The sequence below is a fragment of the Larus michahellis genome, chromosome W (assembly GCF_964199755.1).
Source record: "Larus michahellis chromosome W, bLarMic1.1, whole genome shotgun sequence".
Classification (NCBI taxonomy): Eukaryota; Metazoa; Chordata; class Aves; order Charadriiformes; family Laridae; genus Larus; species Larus michahellis.
Genome location: NC_133929.1, coordinates 19,778,107 through 19,801,767, shown reverse-complemented (window position 1 = coordinate 19,801,767; position 23,661 = coordinate 19,778,107). Strand labels below are relative to the sequence as shown.

Below are 23,661 nucleotides of genomic sequence, written 5' to 3'. Positions count from 1 at the left end.
TCAAAAAGGGTCCTGATCCACTCAGAGCCCATTTATTGTCAATAGGCACTTGCTTTACAGGTGCATCACCCAGATACTATAAGAGGTAGTTTCTGCTATGCCCGTTCTGTTTTATTCCCATCTCCCTGAAGATGCAGCTATAGTTACCGCCAAACAGCCTTGTGTCTGGGTACTTAAAAATCCCCCTAAGTCTGTGCAAAAAGGCCCTGACCCAAAGCACCTTGAAGCATGGAAAGACTATTTGGCCCTGGGCATTCCTGAAAAGGCAATCCTCATTTTGGTAGCAAGGGGTGGCAAGGTGTGTAAGCCTCATATCACAAAAGGGAGCATGTTTTCTTTTAGGACCAGTTCTGTTCAATATTCCTATCAATTATCTGGATGTATGAGTGGAATGCAACATTACCAAGTTTGCTGATGATACCAAACTGAGAGGAGCTGTTGACTCTTTTGAGGGACAAAAGGCCTTGCAGAGGGAAGTGAAGTGAAAGCAAACTGTGGCCTGCACTCTGCTGCCAAAGGGATTGAGAAGAATGCATTCGCTATATCAATCGTGGCATACCACTTGGCTGCCTTGGACTCCAGTTCGTACTGGAGTTCTAGCATGTCCGGCACGGCAGCACTCAGCGGTGGCGTGACTTCATTCAGACCACGATAGTCTACAGTTAGCCTCCACTCTCCATTAGATTTTCGCACCGGCCATATGGGACTGTTAAAGGGTGAGCGAGTCTTGCTGATCACTCCTTGAACCTCTAGTTGACGAATCAGCTCATGGATGGGAATCAGAGAGTCTCGGTTAGTGCAATACTGCCGCCGATGCACCGTTGTGGTAGCAATCGGCACCTGTTGTTCTTCAACCCTCAACAACCCCACAACAGAAGAATCCTCCGAGAGACCAGGCAAGGTAGACAACTGTTTAACTTCCTCCAGCTCCAAGGCAGCTATGCCAAAGGCCCAGCGGTACCCTTTTGGGTCCTTAAAATACCCTCTCCTGAGGTAATCTATACCAAGGATGCATGGAGCCTCTGGGCCAGTCACAATGGGATGCTTTTGCCACTCATTGCCAGTTAGGCTCACTTCTGCGTCCAGTACAGTCAACTCTTGGGATCCCCCTGTCACCCCAGAAATACAAATGGGTTCTGCCCCTCTATAGCTTGATGGTATTAAAGTACACTGCGCACCCGTGTCCACTAGAGCCTAATACTCCTGTGGGTCTGATGTGCCAGGCCATCGAATCCACACCGTCCAATAAACCCGGTTGTCCCTTTCCTCCACCTGGCCAGAGGCAGGGCCCCTCTAATACTGGTCATAGTATCCATTACTCACTTCTTGCAGAAATGACTTGGAAGTTCCTTCAAGAGGATCAGAAGCAAGATCAGGCCTTCTGCTTTGTCTGGGGAACGGCCCACTGGAAACTGGGGCGGCACTTTTCCTGGAGGGATCCCCTTTTGTGGTTGTCCTTCCTTGCAACTCCTGTACCCGTGTCCGCAGGATCGAAGTAGGTTGTCCATCCCACTTCCTCATGTCCTCTCCGTGGTCCCGCAGGTAGAACCACAGGGTGCCTCGTGGTGTGTACCCTCTGTACTCTCTCTCTCGAGTGGGGAAATGCCTGCTTCTAATAGCTGAGACGCTGGCCCGTGCAGGTGGGGAGTAGGACATATTGTCTTCAAGTTGCTGGACCTTCCGGGACAGTTTCTCCACAGCTGAGACAAGGGGGGAAGAGAGACTTTCTTCATATCGCCGGAGCCAGCCAGCTACCTCATCCACCGTTGGTCCCTCTTCACCTTTCCATTCCATTACTGCCAGGGAGTTGGCATATGACGATGGTGCGCTCCGTACAAACTTCCGCCACATGGGCCTTGTGCATCGCACCTCATCAGGGCCTGTGGGTAAGTCTGCATTGTCCAAGTCATAATAAATCATCTCCCGCACGGCTACTTCTCTCAGGTACTGGATACCTCTTTCCATGGTAGTCCATTTGCTTGGCTGACATACAACATCCTCACTGAAGGGGTACCTCTCCCTCACGCCTAACAGGAGTCGTTTCCAGAGGCTGAGGGCTTGGGTCTTTTTCCCAATTGCCTTGTCAATGCCGCCTTCCCTAGACAGGGATCCCAGCTGCCTGGCCTCCCTACCCTCTAATTCCAGGCTACTGGCCCCATTATCCCAGCACCGGAGCAGCCAGGTGACAATGTGCTCGCCTGAAAGTCGGCTGAAATCTTTTCACATATCCCGCAGCTCACTCAAGGATAGGGATCGAGTAATTATCTCTGGTTCTGCCTCTTCCTCCTGCTCTCGTGATGACCCTGGTTCATCATCATCTCTTACTAAGCGAACTGATTTCTTTGTGTACTTCTTCTGTATGGGGGCAACTGATACCGGCACGGGTTGGTTCCCTGGTTCAGTGGCAGTGGCTGCTATGGGGGTTGGAGTAACTGCAGTGGCTGCCACAGGGGTTGCAGTAGCCGCAGTGTCTGTCGCAAGGATTGCAGTAGCTACAGTGGCTGACGCAGGGGTTGCAGTAGCCGCAGTGTCCGACGCAGGGGTTGCAGTAGCCGCAGTGTCCGTCACAGGGGCTGCAGCAGCCGCAGTGTCCGTCACAGGGGCTGCAGCAGCCGCAGTGTCCGTCACAGGGGCTGCAGCAGCCGCAGTGGCTGCCGCAGGGGCTGCAGCAGCCGCAGGGGCCGCCGGTCTGGTTTCCATCTCTTCCCCTTGAGGGTGCTGCATAATTCTGAGCAGTGCCTGGTAGATACTGGCCAGGGCCCAGCACAGCGTGGTGAGTTGTGCCTCTCTAGAATAGCCACAGCATTTTCCTTTCAAATATTCTACCACTTTATCAGGGTCCTGTAATTGTTCAGGGGTGAAGTCCCAGACCATTGGAGGTGAGTAGTTCTCTAGGTACCTGCCCATGCTCTCCCACATGCCATGCCACCCCTGACTATCCAGCCTCGGAGCAGATCTCTGGGTGGTAGTCTTAAATAGTCGCTTAACCCTAAACAAGACCTGGAACGTATTCAGGAGACATAACACTAGGAACACGCTGGTTTGAGTATCCCAAGGATATTCAAAATTCTCAAAAGCTGTCATACCTGACCCGAAGGAGAAAAGGGAGGCAAAAGGGCTGGGGAAATTATTAACAAATTCTGAGAGATGGTGTCCAATGTACGGACAGGACAGCAAAACCACATAAACACCCCAAAATAGCCGTCTGAACAGTGATGTTATCATATCATAAACAGATATCGCACAGGACAGCAGAATGATAATCCTCATCCCTCTTCCAGACATGGTAAACAGCATCGCAGGGAGTACATAAGCCATATAGGAATTTATGTAACACAGCCATGAGAACAAACCAAGCAACATGATGACCAGTGACTATTTACCTAATAAAATAAATGCATACAAAAAAAAAAAACAAAACCGTTTTTTCCACGTTCTAGTTGGATTCTGTCGTTATCTCAACCCTTCGAGCCCCACGTTGGGCGCCAAAAAGGACTGTCGTGGTTTAGCCTCAGACGGCAACAAAGAACCACGTGCCGCTCGCTCGCGCCTTCCTAATACAGGAAGAATCGTAAGAAAAGGCAAGACTCTTGGGTTGAGACAAAGGCAGTTTAACAGGACAGCAAAGGGAACAGGCAAACAACAACAACAACACGGATAGGGGAATATACAAACGCGATTACGGAACCACCACTCCCCGCCACTCGCCGGCCGGACCGGACCCGGGACGCCCCAGCCCGCTTTTAAGCAGCAACTTCCTGCCCCCTCCCCCAGCAGCTCAGGGTGGGCGTGGCTCACATGGCATGGAATACCAGGAAAAATTAACCCTATCCCCACCGGAACCAGGACAAGTATATAAGAATTTATATAACACAGCCATGAGAACAAACGAAGCAACATTGCGACCAGCAACTATTTCACTAATATTATAAATGCATATAAAAAATTAGTTTTGACATGCTCTGGCCAGATCTGTCATTATCTCAACCCTTCGAGTCCCTGTTCAGGCACCAAAAAGGACTGTCGTGGTTTAGCCTCAGACGTCAACAAAGAACCACATGGCCTCTCTCTCAGACTTCCCCCACTCCCCCCATGGGGGAGAATCGGAAGAAAAAGGCAAACTCGTGGGTTTAGACAAAGGCAGTTTAACAGAATAGCAAAGGGAACAGGAAAACAACAACAATAACACGGATAGAAGAACGTACAAGCATGATCACTGACTGGACCATGAACGCCGCACCCTGCTCCCAAGCAGCAACTTCCTGCCCACTCCCCCAGCCAGCTCTCTACAGACTGGGCATGGCTCACATGGGATGGAATACCTGTGTTCCTGCCAGAGCCTGGGGAAAATTAACCCTATCCCCACTGGAACCAGGACAGTGCATTGGGTGAAGAACTGGCTGAAGGGCAGAGCTCAAAGGGTTATAGTGAATGGGGCTACACCTGGCTGCTGACCAGTCACCAGTGGTGTTCCTCAGGGCTCAATTTAGGGCCAGTTCTGTTCAATATTTCTAACAATTATCTGGATGTATGAGTGGAATGCAACATTACCAAGTTTGCTGATGATACCAAACTGAGAGGAGCTGTTGACTCTTTTGAGGGACAAAAGGCCTTGCAGAGGGATCTAGATAGATTGGAGCATTGGGTAATCATCAATGGCATGAAATTTAACAAGAACAAACGCCCAGTTCTGCACTTGGGATGGAGTAACGCTGGGCACAAGTATAAATTGGGAGAGGAGTGGCAGGAGAGCAGCCCTGCAGAAAGAGATCTTGGAGGTGCTGGTTGACAGCAGGCTCAATATGAGTCAGCAGTGTGCCCTGGCAGCCAAGAGGGCAAACCGCATCCTGGGGTGCATCAAAGACAGCATAACCAGCCGGTCAAAAGAGGTCATTATCCCGCTGTATTTAGCATTGGTGCAGCCTCACCTTGAGTACTGTGTGCAGTTCTGGGCCCCACAATTTAAGAAGGATATGAAGGTACTCAAATGCGTCCAGAGGAGGGCAACCAAGCTGGTGGAAGGGCTGGAAGGCATGTCCTATGAGGAGCAGCTGAGGACTCTGGGTTTGTCTAGTTTGGGGAAAAGGAGGCTGAGGGGCGACCTCATTGCTCTCTACAGCTTCCTGAGGAGGGGAAGTGGAGAGGGAGGTGCTGAGCCCTTCTCCCTGGGATCCAGTGACAGGATGCATGGAAATGGTTCAAAGCTACATCAGGGGATGTTCAGACTGGACATTAGGAAGCATTTCTTTACCAAGAGGGTTGTCAAACACTGGAACAGGCTTCCTAGAGAGGTGGTCGATGCCCCATGCCTGTCAGTGTTTCAGAGGCATTTGGACAATGCCCTTGGTAATATGCTTTAACTTTTGGTCAGCCCTGAAGTGTTCAGGCACTGTAGGTCCCTTCCAACTGAACTATTCTATTCTATTCTATTCTATTCTATTCTATTCTATTCTTTAGTTGTGACTTTTCTTGCCCTTTCTGATATTTATGAATTCCCTGGGGATTGCCCCCTTACATTTAAGCTTTTACACGCTATTCTTCACGATGTCCTTTGCAGTGTTCCTTTCCTGAAGGATAACAGAATGGTAGGGTTGGAAGGGACCTCTGGAGATCATCTAGTCCAACCCCCCTGCCAGAGCAGGGTCACCTGGAGCAGGTTGCACAGGAATACATCCAGGCGGGTTTTGAATATCTTCAGAGAAGGAGACTCCACCACCTCTCTGGGCAGCCTGTTCCAGTGCTCTGCCAACCTCAAAGTAAAGAAGTTTTCCTCATGTTCATATGGAATTTCCTGTGTTCCAGCTTGTGTCCATTGCCCCTTGTCCTGTCACTGGGCACCACTGAAAAGAGCCTGGCCCCATCCTCCTTATACCTGTCCTTTAGATATTGATAAGTATTGATGAGATCCCCTCTCAGTCTTCTCCAGGCCAGACAGACCCAGGTTTCTCAGCCTTTCCTCATAAGAGAGATGCTCTATTCCCTTGATCATCTTTGTAGCCCTCTGCTGGCCTCTTTCCAGCAGTTCCCTGTCCTTCTTGAACTGGGGGGCCCAGAACTGGACACTGTTCTCCAGATGCGGCCTCACCAAGGCAGAGTAGAGGGGGAGGATGGCCTCCCTCAACCTTCTGGCCACACTCTTTTTAATACCACAAGGGTACGTTGCTGGCTCATGGTCATCCTGTTGTCCACCAGGACTCCCAGGTCTCTTTCCACAGAGCTGCTCTCCAGCAGGTCAGCCCCTAACCTATACCCATGCATAGGGTTATTCCTCCCCAGGTGCAGCACCCTACACTTACCGTTGTTGAACTTCATGAGGTTCCTCTCTGCCCAACTCTCCAGCCTGTCCAGGTCTCTCTGAATGGTGGCACAGCCTTCTGGTGTGTCAGCCACCCCTCCCAGTTTTGTGTCATCAGCAAATTTGCTGAGGGTGCACTCTGTCCCCTCATCCAGGTTGTTGATGAATATATTGAAGAGGACTGGACCCAGTACTGACCCTTGGGGAACACCACTAGCTACAGACCTCCAACTAGACTCTACACCACTGATCACAACCCTCTGAGCTCTGCCATTCAGCCAGTTCTCAGTCCACCTCACTGTCCACTCATCTAACTCACACTTCCTAAGCTTACCTATGAGGATATTATGGGAGACGGAGACCTGCCACTTGGCTTGTAGCCTAGACAGGATGCATTTTGTTCTTTTCTTGTAGATTGCCTCCTTTGACATCCTGCTACTCTTAAGAAGAAATCCCAATTCCGCATGACTCTTGGTTCACTAAATTTTCAGGACAAATGGAAAAATATTGCTCACGGAATCCACTATTTTAATATTGCCAGATCCGTGATCTATCCCACGGATCATCAACAATGGGCCTGGCAAGGAACGAAAGGATGGCAATCAGTAGACTTTGAAGCTTGCATCCCTGAGCCAGGTCTGGAGTTCGTGTGTGAAGGAAATTCCTTTAGAACCTTTGATATGTGCCTTAATTCCTCTATCAGAGTCTGTCATTTCTCAATAGACCCCAGTGAGCTGAGACAATACTTGTCTATGTCTAGAACAGCTGTGTTTCTTTACGATCTTCATGTCTTTCTGTATATATTGACTCTACATATAACCATAATTTATGCTATTTAATCTATGTACCTGTTATTTTACAACCCTATCTGCATGTTATTTTAACTATACTGTCCCTATTATCACTTATCAAGTACTGTCAACTAATTATACCCTCTACCACCACATCACCTCTACCCCTATCAATATGAATTTATCTCTAATTGAATGGGTTTTGCCACATGAAGACTTACATCGACTATTGAAACAGGCAAAGGAGCAGGCACAACAAATTTTAATAGCTGTCCACCATGATATCACAGATCAAACAAATCTTGGAATGCATTCAAAAAATAGTCAAGTATAGTTGGTGGGAATCCCTTCTAGGATGGTCTCCAACAGCTATGGGGATGTCCCACTTCATTCCCCTAGGTTTTATACTTATTTTGAGTGGTTTCTTACTTGTTCTAGTCATATTATATATTCGTACTTGGCTTCTGGCTTGCATTATTCTGATGGTTTCTTGACACACCACCTTATTGACTGCCTTGATTCTAACCCTTCATCACTCCATGACCAAACTCCCCTCCACACCTGACACCCTTGGGGAGGTGGGAGGCATGGACATCGATCTTGGCCTTATGCCACCATGACAAGATGACCACCCTTTCCTACACTGAGTTGCGTAAGCAAGGGATGAAATGGGGGGCTAGTATTGCCTTATATGGTATTTCTGGGTCCCATGCATACCAAGGATGGAACCAGCATAGAGGGGAAAGCAGATGTGGGATGTGATGATTGGTTAAGTCCAGATAGTGCTTCCATGACTAATAAAAGAGGAAAGTCCGATCAGGAGAGTATCGTCTCAGCATGTTCATCATGGTCTATTGAGAAATGACAGACTCCCCTAGGGGAATTAAGACACATATCAAAGGTTCTAAAGGAATTTCCTTCACACATGAACCCCAGACCTCAATAAGCTGTGGAAATACAGTATGTTAATGTTAATCTAATGATGGGTAGCAAACAAAACCTAAAGCTTTTAGGTTTTGTTTGCTTGTTTAAGAATGTAAATAAACTTTCCATATTAGCCAAAGAAATCTTACCCCAGCAGAATTTTAGCATGAACCTCTTTGTTAGTCCTTGAAATTTCTCGCAGAGAGGTAATTTCTGCGTCAAACCAGAATCCTCTTTCTTCTGGAGCCTCAACATTGTAGTTAACCATCACCACATCACCCACTTTTAGTTCACTCCACTTCAGAATGGTTCTTGCTCGTGGTCGAAGATTTTTGGTGTCCATTTCTACTATGCCATTCTCTGGATACCTTGAAAGGCAAAACCAAACAGAAGTGACAATTAGTACTCCAAAAGTAATAAGACGTAAGTTAAAGACAATGTTTTTCAGAAGCACAATATTCAAAATAACTTTTAGGAGTGTTAATCCTTAACTCTGTTTAAAAATTTAATCTGTTTTTTCTAAATTTTATATTAGTCTAAATGCAGACTAGTGAGTTGACTAATCTCATAGTGGGAAAAGCATCCAGCAATCCAAAGGAAAAAAAAAATCCATGAGTATTTGATGATTTCTTTTTATAAGTTCAAGTTTCCACACAGGCACAGATCAAATTTCTTCTCAGTAAAGTCAAAGAACTCAATTAAGCCAACAGTGAAAAAGCAACAAAGACTGAAACTCGAATCTTCAAAACTGCTCAATTCTAGTTTAACTTGGCTTTCATACATTTGTTACATTTCCACCAATTTCAATAATAACATAGCTAAGACAGTGTTAACTCATTTAAAAAAAAAATCAACCCTACAAACACAGCATGTATATAAAAAAATCTTGTGCTAAAGATTTCATGAGTCCACATTCCATTTATCAAACAATGTTTAAAAAATGGTTAACTGCAGAAACCCATAACCAAAATCAGGACTATTTCTAATAGACATGGCAGCTAATAGTTTTAAAGTGCTTTCTCTCTTCAGTTATAAATTTAAAATCCTATTATGTTAAATCATTACTTCAGGATTTCTCTTAATGAGATACAGTAAGGGTTGCAAAATTATAAGAAATAAAGAATAGGCAAAAAGAAAAAAAGATGGTTCGCTAAAAGACATTTATGGGATTTGGGGGTTTTTGGCAGGTTTGTTTGTTGGTTTTTTTTATCAGAAACCTTATTTCCACTCCCCCATCCCAGCTAATTTCTAGTGAGCTCTATTCCCTTTTCAAGTTGAGAGACATTCATTTAGAACAATTAGAGTAGGGCTATTTGAACGGGATTGTACTACAATTAAACATCACAAAGCAAAAAAAAGGTGCTTAAGGTTTTGGAAGTGCCAATTCTGTTTAACAACATAGTCTTAAATTTTCTGTGTAAAGCCATGTTGCAGTGAGTGTAGAGGTTGTATAGCTTCCCTATGTGCTGGAAAAAATGTGCAATGTGGACACTGAAAATAACCGCAGGAACAGGAAGTTGGACTGTTACAAAAAGATCAAAATATAACCTCTTAAATAAAAACAGGTTAATGAGAAGAGGAGAGGAGAGGAGGGCACTGTCCAAATGCCTCTGAAACACTGACAGGCATGGGGCATCGACCACCTCTCTAGGAAGCCTGTTCCAGTGTTTGACAACCCTCTTGGTAAAGAAATGCTTCCTAATGTCCAGTCTGAACATCCCCTGATGTAGCTTTGAACCATTTCCATGCATCCTGTCACTGGATCCCAGGGAGAAGGGCTCAGCACCTCCCTCTCCACTTCCCCTCCTCAGGAAGCTGTAGAGAGCAATGAGGTCGCCCCTCAGCCTCCTTTTCCCCAAACTAGACAAACCCAGAGTCCTCAGCTGCTCCTCATAGGACATGCCTTCCAGCCCTTCCACCAGCTTGGTTGCCCTCCTCTGGACGCATTTGAGTACCTTCATATCCTTCTTAAATTGTGGGGCCCAGAACTGCACACAGTACTCAAGGTGAGGCTGCACCAATGCTAAATACAGCGGGATAATGACCTCTTTTGACCGGCTGGTTATGCTGTCTTTGATGCACCCCAGGATGCGGTTTGCCCTCTTGGCTGCCAGGGCACACTGCTGACTCATATTGAGCCTGCTGTCAACCAGCACCTCCAAGATCTCTTTCTGCAGGGCTGCTCTCCTGCCACTCCTCTCCCAATTTATACTTGTGCCCAGCGTTACTCCATCCCAAGTGCAGAACTGGGCGTTTGTTCTTGTTAAATTTCATGCCATTGATGATTACCCAATGCTCCAATCTATCTAGATCCCTCTGCAAGGCCTTTTGTCCCTCAAAAGAGTCAACAGCTCCTCTCAGTTTGGTATCATCAGCAAACTTGGTAATGTTGCATTCCACTCATACATCCAGATAATTGTTAGAAATATTGAACAGAACTGGCCCTAAATTGAGCCCTGAGGAACACCACTGGTGACTGGTCAGCAGCCAGGTGTAGCCCCATTCACTATAACCCTTTGAGCTCTGCCCTTCAGCCAGTTCTTCACCCAATGCACTGTCCTGGTTCCAGTGGGGATAGGGTTAATTTTCCCCAGGCTCTGGCAGGAACACAGGTATTCCATCCCATGTGAGCCATGCCCAGTCTGTAGAGAGCTGGCTGGGGGAGTGGGCAGGAAGTTGCTGCTTGGGAGCAGGGTGCGGCGTTCATGGTCCAGTCAGTGATCATGCTTGTACGTTCTTCTATCCGTGTTATTGTTGTTGTTTTCCTGTTCCCTTTGCTATTCTGTTAAACTGCCTTTGTCTAAACCCACGAGTTTGCCTTTTTCTTCCGATTCTCCCCCATGGGGGGAGTGGGGGAAGTCTGAGAGAGAGGCCATGTGGTTCTTTGTTGACGTCTGAGGCTAAACCACGACAGTCCTTTTTGGTGCCTGAACAGGGACTCGAAGGGTTGAGATAATGACAGATCTGGCCAGAGCATGTCAAAACTAATTTTTTATATGCATTTATAATATTAGTGAAATAGTTGCTGGTCGCAATGTTGCTTCGTTTGTTCTCATGGCTGTGTTATATAAATTCTTATATACTTGTCCTGGTTCCGGTGGGGATAGGGTTAATTTTTCCTGGTATTCCATGCCATGTGAGCCACGCCCACCCTGAGCTGCTGGGGGAGGGGGCAGGAAGTTGCTGCTTAAAAGCGGGCTGGGGCGTCCCGGGTCCGGTCCGGCCGGCGAGTGGCGGGGAGTGGTGGTTCCGTAATCGCGTTTGTATATTCCCCTATCCGTGTTGTTGTTGTTGTTTGCCTGTTCCCTTTGCTGTCCTGTTAAACTGCCTTTGTCTCAACCCAAGAGTCTTGCCTTTTCTTACGATTCTTCCTGTATTAGGAAGGCGCGAGCGAGCGGCACGTGGTTCTTTGTTGCCGTCTGAGGCTAAACCACGACAGTCCTTTTTGGCGCCCAACGTGGGGCTCGAAGGGTTGAGATAACGACAGAATCCAACTAGAACGTGGAAAAAACGGTTTTGTTTTTTTTTTTTGTATGCATTTATTTTATTAGGTAAATAGTCACTGGTCATCATGTTGCTTGGTTTGTTCTCATGGCTGTGTTACATAAATTCCTATATGGCTTATGTACTCCCTGCGATGCTGTTTACCATGTCTGGAAGAGGGATGAGGATTATCATTCTGCTGTCCTGTGCGATATCTGTTTATGATATGATAACATCACTGTTCAGACGGCTATTTTGGGGTGTTTATGTGGTTTTGCTGTCCTGTCCGTACATTGGACACCATCTCTCAGAATTTGTTAATAATTTCCCCAGCCCTTTTGCCTCCCTTTTCTCCTTTGGGTCAGGTATGACAGCTTTTGAGAATTTTGAATATCCTTGGGATACTCAAACCAGCGTGTTCCTAGTGTTATGTCTCCTGAATACGTTCCAGGTCTTGTTTAGGGTTAAGCGACTATTTAAGACTACCACCCAGAGATCTGCTCCGAGGCTGGATAGTCAGGGGTGGCATGGCATGTGGGAGAGCATGGGCAGGTACCTAGAGAACTACTCACCTCCAATGGTCTGGGACTTCACCCCTGAACAATTACAGGACCCTGATAAAGTGGTAGAATATTTGAAAGGAAAATGCTGTGGCTATTCTAGAGAGGCACAACTCACCACGCTGTGCTGGGCCCTGGCCAGTATCTACCAGGCACTGCTCAGAATTATGCAGCACCCTCAAGGGGAAGAGATGGAAACCAGACCGGCGGCCCCTGCGGCTGCTGCAGCCCCTGCGGCAGCCACTGCGGCTGCTGCAGCCCCTGTGACGGACACTGCGGCTGCTGCAGCCCCTGTGACGGACACTGCGGCTGCTGCAGCCCCTGTGACGGACACTGCGGCTACTGCAACCCCTGCGTCGGACACTGCGGCTACTGCAACCCCTGCGTCAGCCACTGTAGCTACTGCAATCCTTGCGACAGACACTGCGGCTACTGCAACCCCTGTGGCAGCCACTGCAGTTACTCCAACCCCCATAGCAGCCACTGCCACTGAACCAGGGAACCAACCCGTGCCGGTATCAGTTGCCCCCATACAGAAGAAGTACACAAAGAAATCAGTTCGCTTAGTAAGAGATGATGATGAACCAGGGTCATCACGAGAGCAGGAGGAAGAGGCAGAACCAGAGATAATTACTCGATCCCTATCCTTGAGTGAGCTGCGGGATATGTGAAAAGATTTCAGCCGACTTTCAGGCGAGCACATTGTCACCTGGCTGCTCCGGTGCTGGGATAATGGGGCCAGTAGCCTGGAATTAGAGGGTAGGGAGGCCAGGCAGCTGGGATCCCTGTCTAGGGAAGGCGGCATTGACAAGGCAATTGGGAAAAAGACCCAAGCCCTCAGCCTCTGGAAACGACTCCTGTTAGGCGTGAGGGAGAGGTACCCCTTCAGTGAGGATGTTGTATGTCAGCCAAGCAAATGGACTACCATGGAAAGAGGTATCCAGTACCTGAGAGAAGTAGCCGTGCGGGAGATGATTTATTATGACTTGGACAATGCAGACTTACCCACAGGCCCTGATGAGGTGCGATGCACAAGGCCCATGTGGCGGAAGTTTGTACGGAGCGCACCATCGTCATATGCCAACTCCCTGGCAGTAATGGAATGGAAAGGTGAAGAGGGACCAACGGTGGATGAGGTAGCTGGCTGGCTCCGGCGATATGAAGAAAGTCTCTCTTCCCCCCTTGTCTCAGCTGTGGAGAAACTGTCCCGGAAGGTCCAGCAACTTGAAGACAATATGTCCTACTCCCCACCTGCACGGGCCAGCGTCTCAGCTATTAGAAGCAGGCATTTCCCCACTCGAGAGAGAGAGTACAGAGGGTACACACCACGAGGCACCCTGTGGTTCTACCTGCGGGACCACGGAGAGGACATGAGGAAGTGGGATGGACAACCTACTTCGATCCTGCGGACACGGGTACAGGAGTTGCAAGGAAGGACAACCACAAAAGGGGATCCCTCCAGGAAAAGTGCCGCCCCAGTTTCCAGTGGGCCGTTCCCCAGACAAAGCAGAAGGCCTGATCTTGCTTCTGATCCTCTTGAAGGAACTTCCAAGTCATTTCTGCAAGAAGTGAGTAATGGATACTATGACCAGTATTAGAGGGGCCCTGCCTCTGGCCAGGTGGAGGAAAGGGACAACCGGGTTTATTGGACGGTGTGGATTCGATGGCCTGGCACATCAGACCCACAGGAGTATTAGGCTCTAGTGGACACGGGTGCGCAGTGTACTTTAATACCATCAAGCTATAGAGGGGCAGAACCCATTTGTATTTCTGGGGTGACAGGGGGATCCCAAGAGTTGACTGTACTGGACGCAGAAGTGAGCCTAACTGGCAATGAGTGGCAAAAGCATCCCATTGTGACTGGCCCAGAGGCTCCATGCATCCTTGGTATAGATTACCTCAGGAGAGGGTATTTTAAGGACCCAAAAGGGTACCGCTGGGCCTTTGGCATAGCTGCCTTGGAGCTGGAGGAAGTTAAACAGTTGTCTACCTTGCCTGGTCTCTCGGAGGATTCTTCTGTTGTGGGGTTGTTGAGGGTTGAAGAACAACAGGTGCCGATTGCTACCACAACGGTGCATCGGCGGCAGTATTGCACTAACCGAGACTCTCTGATTCCCATCCATGAGCTGATTCGTCAACTAGAGGTTCAAGGAGTGATCAGCAAGACTCGCTCACCCTTTAACAGTCTCATATGGCCGGTGCGAAAATCTAATGGAGAGTGGAGGCTAACTGTAGACTATCGTGGTCTGAATGAAGTCACGCCACCGCTGAGTGCTGCCGTGCCGGACATGCTAGAACTCCAGTACGAACTGGAGTCCAAGGCAGCCAAGTGGTATGCCACGATTGATATAGCGAATGCATTCTTCTCAATCCCTTTGGCAGCAGAGTGCAGGCCACAGTTTGCTTTCACTTGGAGGGGCGTCCAGTACACCTGGAATCGACTGCCCCAGGGGTGGAAACACAGCCCCACCATTTGCCATGGACTGATCCAGACTGCACTGGAACAGGGTGAAGCTCCAGAACATCTGCAATACATTGATGACATCATTGTATGGGGAAACACAGCAGAAGTAGTTTTTGAGAAAGGGAGTAAAATAGTCCAAATCCTTCTAAAAGCTGTTTTTGCCATAAAACAAAGTAAGGTCAAGGGACCTGCGCAGGAGATCCAGGTTTTAGGAATAAAATGGCAAGATGGACGCCATCAGATTCCAATGGATGTGATCAACAAAATAGCAGCTATGTCTCCACCAACTAGTAAAAAGGAAACACAGGCTTTCTTAGGTATTGTGGGTTTTTGGAGAATGCATATCCCAGATTACAGTCAAATTGCAAGCCCTCTGTATCAAGTAACCCAGAAGAAGAATGACTTTAAATGGGGTCCTGAGCAACGACAAGCTTTTGAACAAATCAAACAGGAAATAGTCCATGCAGTGGCCCTGGGGCCAGTCTGGGCAGGACAAGATGTTAAAAATGTGCTCTACACCGCAGCTGGGGAGAACGGCCCTACCCGGAGCCTCTGGCAGAAAGCACCAGGGGAGACTCGAGGTCGACCCCTAGGGTTTTGGAGTCGTGGATACAGAGGATCTGAAGCCCGCTACACTCCAACAGAAAAAGAGATATTGGCAGCATATGAAGGGGTTCGAGCTGCTTCGGAAGTAGTTGGTACAGAAGCACAGCTCCTCTTAGCACCTCGACTGCCGGTGCTGGGCTGGATGTTCAAAGAAAGGGTCATAGAATCATAGAATCATAGAATCATAGGGTTGGAAGGGACCTCTGGAGATCATCTAGTCCAACCCCCCTGCCAGAGCAGGGTCACCTAGAGCAGGTTACACAGGAACACGTCCAGGTGGGTTTTGAATGTCTCCAGAGAAGGAGACTCCACCACCTCTCTGGGCAGCCTGTTCCAGTGCTCTGCCACCCTCAGGGTAAAGAAGTTCCTCCTCATGTTTAGGTGGAACTTCCTATGTTCAAGTTTGTGCCCATTGCCTCTTGTCCTGTCCCCAGGCACCACTGAAAAGAGCCTGGCCCCATCCTCCTGACACCCACCCTTTAAGTATTTATAAGTGTTGATAAGATCCCCCCTCAGCCGTCTTTTTTACAGACTGAAGAGACCCAAATCCCTCAGCCTTTCCTCATAAGAGAGGTGTTCCAGTCCCCTAACCATCTTTGTAGCTCTCTGCTGCACCCTCTCCAGCAGTTCCCTGTCCCTCTTGAACCGGGGAGCCCAGAACTGGACACAGTACTCCAGGTGCGGCCTCACCAAGGCAGAGTAGAGGGGGAGGATGACCTCCCTCGACCTGCTGGCCACACTCTTCTTGATGCACCCCCAGGATGCCATTGGCCCTCTTGGCCACAAGGGCACATTGCTGACTCATGGTCATCCTGTTGTCCACCAGGACTCCCAGGTCTCTTTCCACAGAGCTGCTCTCCAGCAGGTCAGCCCCCAACCTGTACTGGTGCATGGGGTTATTCCTCCCCAGGTGCAGCACCCTACACTTGCCCTTGTTGAACTTCATAAGGTTTCTCTCTGCCCAGATCTCCAACCTGTCCAGGTCTCTCTGTATGGTGGCACAGCCTTCTGGTGTGTCAGCCACCCCTCCCAGCTTGGTGTCATCAGCAAACTTGCTGAGGGTGCACTCTATCCCCTCATCCAGGTCATTGATGAATATATTGAACAGGACTGGACCCACCGCACATCATGCAACTGATGCTACATGGAGTAAGTGGATTGCACTGATCACACAGCGAACTCGAATGGGAAACCCCAGTCGCCCAGGAATTCTGGAAGTGATCATGGACTGGCCAGAAGGCAAGGATTTCAGAATGTCACCAGAGGAGGAGGTGACGCGTGCAGAAGAGGCCCCACCATATAATGAACTGCCAGAAAATGAGAAGAAATATGCCCTGTTCACTGATGGGTCCTGCCGGATTGTGGGAAAGCATCGAAAGTGGAAGGCTGCTGTGTGGAGTCCTACACGACAAGTTGCAGAAGCCAGTGAGGGACAGGGTGAATCGAGCCAGTTTGCAGAGGTGAAAGCCATTCAGCTGGCTTTGGACATTGCTGAGCGAGAAAAATGGCCAGTGCTTTATTTCTACACTGACTCGCGGATGGTGGCAAATGCTCTGTGGGGGTGGTTACAGCAGTGGAAGCAGGGCAACTGGCAGCGCAGAGGCAAACCCATCTGGGCTGCTGACCTATGGCAAGATATTGCTGCCCGGATAGAGAATCTGGTTGTGAAAGTACGTCACATAGATGCCCATGTACCGAAGAATCGGGCCACTGAGGAACATCAGAACAACCAGCAGGTGGACCGGGCTGCTAGGATTGAAGTGGCTCAGGTGGATCTGGACTGGCAACATAAGGGTGAACTATTCATAGCTCGGTGGGCCCAGGACACCTCAGGCCATCAAGGAAGAGATGCAACATATAGATGGGCTCGTGACCGAGGGGTGGACTTGACCATGAACACTATTGAACAGGTCATCCATGAATGTGAGACGTGTTGCAATCAAACAACCCAAGCGTTTGAAGCCTCTTTGGTATGGAGGGCGATGGCTGAAATATAAATATGGGGAGGCCTGGCAGATTGATTATATCACACTGCCATGAACCCATCAAGGCAAGCGCCATGTGCTCACAATGGTGGAAGCAACCACCGGGTGGCTGGAAACATACCCTGTGCCCCATGCCACTGCCCGGAGCAGTATCCTGGGCCTTGAAAAGCAAGTCCTGTGGCGACATGGCACCCCAGAGAGAATTGAGTCGGACAACGGGACTCATTTCCGAAACAGCCTCATAGACACCTGGGCCAAAGAGCATGGTATCGAGTGGGTATATCACATCCCCTGTCACGCACCGGCCTCTGGGAAGATAGAACGATACAATGGACTGTTAAAAACTACACTGAGAGCAATGGGTGGTGGGACTTTAAAACACTGGGATACACATTTAGCAAAAGCTACCTGGCTAGTTAACACCAGGGGATCTACCAATCGAGCTGGCCCTGCCCAATCAAAACTTCCACGTACCGTAGAAGGGGATAAAGTCCCCGTAGTGCACATGAAGAATATGCTAGGGACGACAGTCTGGGTTAGTCCTGCCTCAGGCAAAGGCAAACCCATCCGTGGGATTGCTTTTGCCCAAGGACCTGGGTGCACTTGGTGGGTGATGCGGAAGGATGGGGAGGTCCAATGTGTACCACGTGGGGATCTGATTTTGTGTGAGAATAGCCAATGAATCAAACTGAATTATGTGAATTGCTAAGTAACCCTGTCACTGTATGTCCTCATTACTATAATTGCTATCAGTTATACTACAGTAAGTATCACCCAAACTACTGACGGACTTTGATGAAAAACTGAGTAAAGTGCAGTGGTGATGGGATCAGAACCGACCTCAGCAGCTGTCGCCCAGCAACTTCATCAAGATTGACATCTTCGGCCCATGGACCGTGGGCATGAGCTGCACCAGATACACCAGCCGCAAGCTCCGAAAATACAGCATGCAACAGTCCAGCACCACACAGCATCTCACCTGCCCTGAGAGACTGTTCTAACAGATGGAGCCCAAAGCCATGGATTAAATGAACTCAACGGACATTTTAGAGGCATGGCCCATAGACTTAAGGGCATTATATCTGTATGAATATATATATATATATATAAAAGGAAAGTGGTGGCAATTAATTGGAACCTGTAAGATCTGGTCATGACATAAATGGTATGGAATAAGGGGTGGATGATGTCCTGGTTAATTTTCCCCAGGCTGTGGCAGGGACACAGGTATTCCATCCCATGTGAGCCATGCCCAGTCTGTAGAGAGCTGGCTGGGGGAGTGGGCAGGAAGTTGCTGCTTGGGAGCAGGGTGGGGCATCCCATGTCTGGTCCGTCAGCGGTGGTACCATAATTGTGTTTGTACATTCCTCTATGCATGTTATTGTTGCTGTTTTCCTGTTCCCTTTGCTGTTCTGTTAAACTGTCTTTGTCTCAACCCACGAGTTTGGCCTTTTTCTTACAATTCTCCCCCGTGGGTGGAGTTTGGGAGAGCGGCCATGTGGTTCTTTGTTACTGGCTGAGGCTAAACCATGACAGGCACCGTGAACCTCATCATGCCACAGTTGGAGAACTTGTCCAAAAGGATGCTGTGAGGGACGGTATCTAAAGATTCACTAAAATCCATAAAAACTACATCCACAGCGTTCCCTTCATCCACTAGGCAGGTGACCTTACCGTAGAAGGAGATCAAATTAGTTAGACAGGACTTTCCCTTCATGAACCCATGTTGACTGTGCCTGATGATTGCATTATTCTTTAAACGCCTTTCAATAGCACCCAGTATGATCTTCTCCATAGCTTTTCCAGGTACTGAGGTTAGACTAACAGTCCTGTAGTTCCCTGGGTCTTCCCTCATGCCCTTCTTGTAAATTGGAATAACATTGGCTATCTTCCAGTCAGCAGGGACCTCCCCAGACTCCCAAAACCTTTGGCAGATGATCGAGAGGGGTCCTGCCATAACATCTGCTAGCTCCTTCAGTACTCTGGGATGAATCCCGTCAGGCCCCATGGACTTGTGAACATTCAGCTGATACAGCCGGTCCCTTACAAGTTCTATGTCCACAAATGGAAAGTCCCTGTTCTCACACTCGTGGTCCTCTGACTCAGGGGACCGGGCAGCCCAAGGTCTATCAATATTATTAAAGACCGAGGCAAAAAAAGCATTGAATGCCTCTGCTTTTTCTTCATCCCTATTAGTCAGGTGACCATCTTCAACAAGTATCGGTCTAATGTTTTCCTTAGACCTCCTCTTGCTATTAATGTACTTTAAAAAGCCTTTCTTCTTGTCTGACACAACACTGGCCAGTTTCAACTCTAATTGAGCTTCGGCCTTTCATGTCTTCTCCCTGCTCTCCACAGCTCTGTACTCTTCTTGCAAAGCCTGACCTTGCTTCCAGAGATCATACAATTTCTTTTTCCTCTTGCGTTCCATGAGGAGTTCCCTGTTCTGCCAAGCTGGTCTTCTGCCCTGCTTGCTTGACTTTTGACTATGGTGGGTGGACCCTGGCTGGACACCAGGTGCCCACCAAGACGCTCTGTCACTCCTCATCCTCAACTGGACAGGGGAGAGAAAATATAACAAAAGGCTCATGGGTCGAGATAAGGACAGGGACAGATCACTCACCAATTACCTTCATGGGCAAAACAGACTTGACTTGGGGAAAAATTAATTTGATTTATTACTAATCAAATCAGGGTAGGGTAATGAGAAAATAAAAACAAATCTTAAAACACCTTCTTCCCATTCCTGATTTCTCTACCTCCTCCCCTCCTCCCCCTTCAGCAATGCAGGGGGACGGGAAATGGGGGATGCAGTCAGTTCATCACGTGTTGTCTCTGCTGCTCCCCTCCTCCTCACACTCTTCCCTGCTCCAGCATGGGGTCCCTCTCATGGGAGACAGTTCTCCACGAACTTCTCCAAGATGAGTCCTTCCCATGGGCTGCAGTTCTTCACGAACTGCTCCAGCGTGGGTCCTTTCCATGGGGTGTAGTCCTTCAGGAACAGATTGCTCCAGCGTGGGTCCCCCACGGGGTCACAAATCCTGCCAGCAAACATGCTTCAGCGTGGGCTTCTCTCAGCACAGGTTCACAGGTCCTGACAGGAGCCCGCTTCAGCATGGCCTTCCCACAAGGGTCATAGCCTCCTTCAGGTGCATCCACCTGCTCCAGTGTGGGGTCCTCCACAGGCTGCAGGTGGATATCTGCTTGTCATGGTTTTATCTGGGATAGAGTTGCCTTTCTTACTAGCAGCTGGTATAGTGCTGTGTTTTGGATTTGGGATGGGAATGATGTTGATAGCACACTGGTGCTTTTGGTTGTTGCTAAGCAGTCAAGGCCTTTTCTGCTCCTCACACCGGCCACCAGCAAGTAGGCTGGGAGTGAACAAAAAGTTGGGAGACGACACAGCTGGGACAGCTGACCCCAACTGACTAAAGGGATATTCCATACCATATGATGTCATGCTCAGTCTATAAAGCCAGGAAGAAGAAGGAAGGGGGGGACATTCAGAGTTATGGTATTTCTCTTCCCAAGTAACCATTACACATGATGAAGCCCTGCTTTCCTGGAGATGGCTGAACACCTGCCTGCCGATGGGAAGTAGTGAATGAATTCCTTGTTTTGCTTTGCTTGTGTGCGTGGCTTTTGCTTTACTTATTAAACTGTCTTTATCTCAACCCACGAATTTCCTCACTTTTTCTCTTCTGATTCTCTCCCGCATCCCATCGGGGAAGAGTGATCGAGCGGCTGGCTGTGTGGTCTTAGTTGCCAGCTGGGGTTAAACCATGACACTGCTCCACCGTTAACCTCCATGGGCTGCAGGGGGACAGCCTGCCTCACCATGGTCTTTACCATGGGCTGCAGGGGAATCTCTGCTCTGGTGGCTGGAGCACCTCTTCCCCCTCCTTCTTCACTGACCTTGGTGTATGCAGAGTTGTTTCACATATGCTCACTCCTCTCTCTGGCTGCAGTTGCTGTTGTGCAGCAACTTTTTCCCCTTCTTAAATATGTTATCACAGAGGCACTACCACCACCACTGATTGGCTCAGCCTTGGCCGGCGGTGAGTCCGTCTTGGAACCAGCTAAAATTGGCTCTATTGGACATAGGGGAAGCTTCTAGCAGCTTCTCACATAAGCCACCCCTGTTAGCCCCCCTGCTAACAAAATCTTGCCACACAAACCCATTACATTAACACAATGGAATTGCCTGATCCTGTGCTTCTAAAGCGTGGTTCTTAAAGACTGACCAGCACTCATGGACTCTCAAGTCCTCAAAAGCAGATCCCCAGGGGGCACTGATAAATAGCTCCCTGAACAGCTTAAAGTTTGCTCTCTTGAAGTCCAGAGTAGCAACTCTGCTGTCCTTTTTTCTCATTACACTGAAATTTTTAAACTCAACCATTTCATGATCCCTGTGGCCAAGACAGCCACCTACCATCACATCCCCCACGAGTCCTTCTCTATTCACAAACAAGTCTGTGAGGGCATCTTTCCTAGTTGGCTCCCTGAGTATTTGTGACAAGAAGTTATCCCCCACAATCTTCAAGAATTTCCAAGACTTGCTCATCACAGCAGTATGATATTCCCAGATGATGTATGGGAAGTTGGAATCTCACATAAGGACAAGGGCTACTGATCCAGAGATTTCTCCTAATTGCCTATAGAACAACTCATCAGCGCTTACATCCTGACTGGGCGATGGGTAGTAGACACTCACTACAACATTTCCTTTTTCTTCCTTCCCCCTAATCCTCACTCAGAGGTTCTCAACCACATCATCATTAACTGTAAGGGCTGTACAATCAAACCTCTCCCTTACGTTTAGTGTGACACCTCCACCTCACCTGCCCTGCCTATCCCTCCTGAACAGCCTGTATCATTCCAATTGTGGGACTCATTCCACCAAGTCTCACTAATACCAATGATATCATAGCTCTGGGAACTGACCAACACTTCCAGTTCATCCTGTTTGTTTCTCATACTGCATGCGCTGGTGTACAAGCATTTTAGATATGCTCCTAAGCCCTCCATGTTCCCAAGATCGGTGTAAATGTTCCCACTAGCATTGCCACCCTCAGGTGATGCCATGCCAACCCTTGGCTTACCTTCAGCTTTCCTGTTGGTATCCCCTTCACCCATCAATTCTAGTTAAGTTCATTTCTGATGCTGCATGGTAAAAAGAGGCTTCCACCATAAAAATAGTACTAGCTTTTATAACTATATGTTTTAATCAGGTCACAGCACAGGTTTAAAAGATGACAAGAAAGCACCTACTACCCGGAGACAACTGCTGTTAAAAACACTGTTTCTTTTAAAGAAATATTAATACGAATGATAAATCTTAAATTAATTCCCCATCATTTATTTATTTCTGGGAATTTTAACAAACACACACATGCTTTTTAGTATTAAAGTCCTATAACAAATAGCATAGTTTGTTAGACCATAATGGCAAAACCCTTATTAAGAAAAGTACGACTCAGTCACTTTCCAACATGCCTATATGTAGTGAACAAGATAATTCAAAGGTCTTCGAAAAAAATATACATTGTAGCTTACTTCTTTGTTGCATAAATGTGGTTTAACCCCAGCTGGAAACTAGGACCACGCAGCTGTTCACTCACTCTTTTCTCCCCGGTAGGATAGGGAGAAGAGGGAGAAAAAGGAAAAAAAACCCTCGTGAGCTGAGATAAAGACAGTTTAATAGTAACAGAAGAGAAAATAATAATGCTGTTAATAATAATAATGGTAAAAGAATATATAGAAAGTGTGATGCAATACAATTGCTCACCACCCAGTAATCGATCATCCAGCCCGTCCCGAGCAGCAATCGTGGATTCCTGCCCCCCGGCCAACCCCCATTTATATATTGAGCATGATGTCTATGGTATGGAATATTCCGTTGGCCAGCTTGTCCTGTCTATGTTTCCTCTCAGCTTCTATGGGAAGCCGAAAAAGTCCTTGACTTAATATAAGCATTACTTAGCAACAACTAAAACAATATGTGTTATCAACACTATTCTCATACTAAATCCAAAACACAGCAGCTACTAGAAAGAAAATTAACTCTATCCCAGCTGAAACCAGAACAATAAAGAAATTTCTGCTGCTGATAGTAGTTTAAATGTGAGGGCTCTGACAAGTCATATGTCTACTCTTCAACAGTTGATTCAAGGTCCACTGACATGAATTGAAACATTCTCTAACTAAATGTTGTTTGGCTTTAGATATATTCTATTAAATCTTACACCCTGGTTTGTTACTGCATAGATGAATTAGGGAAAAAACTGAGATATAATACTCTGTATCTAGTATTCTTTGCCTTCTACTGGACAGCTACACAAAATTTGGCTTGAATTTGTTGAAATATTATTCAAGTTTATTTGGGGGGGTGGGAAACCAACCACATCTCACCAGGAACCACAGTAGTTTAAATGTATCTGTAGCTTTATCATAGAATCATAGAATAGAATCATAGGGTTGGAAGGGACCTCTGGAGATCATCTAGTCCAACCCCCCTGCCAGAGCAGGGTCACCTAGAGCAGGTTGCACAGGA

The 23,661-nt window shown here is 47.9% G+C and overlaps 1 protein-coding gene across 2 annotated transcripts in view; it reads right to left on the bottom strand.

The window, feature by feature from the left end:
- LOC141735507 (E3 ubiquitin-protein ligase UHRF2-like) overlaps window positions 1–23,661 on the bottom strand; it is a 143,691-nt gene that overhangs the window by 64,711 nt on the left and 55,319 nt on the right. For both annotated transcript variants that reach the window (XM_074568404.1, XM_074568405.1), the window contains exon 4: window positions 8,160–8,378. In XM_074568404.1, coding sequence (XP_074424505.1) covers window positions 8,160–8,378 — 219 coding nt within the window. The remainder of the gene's footprint in view (window positions 1–8,159; window positions 8,379–23,661) is intronic.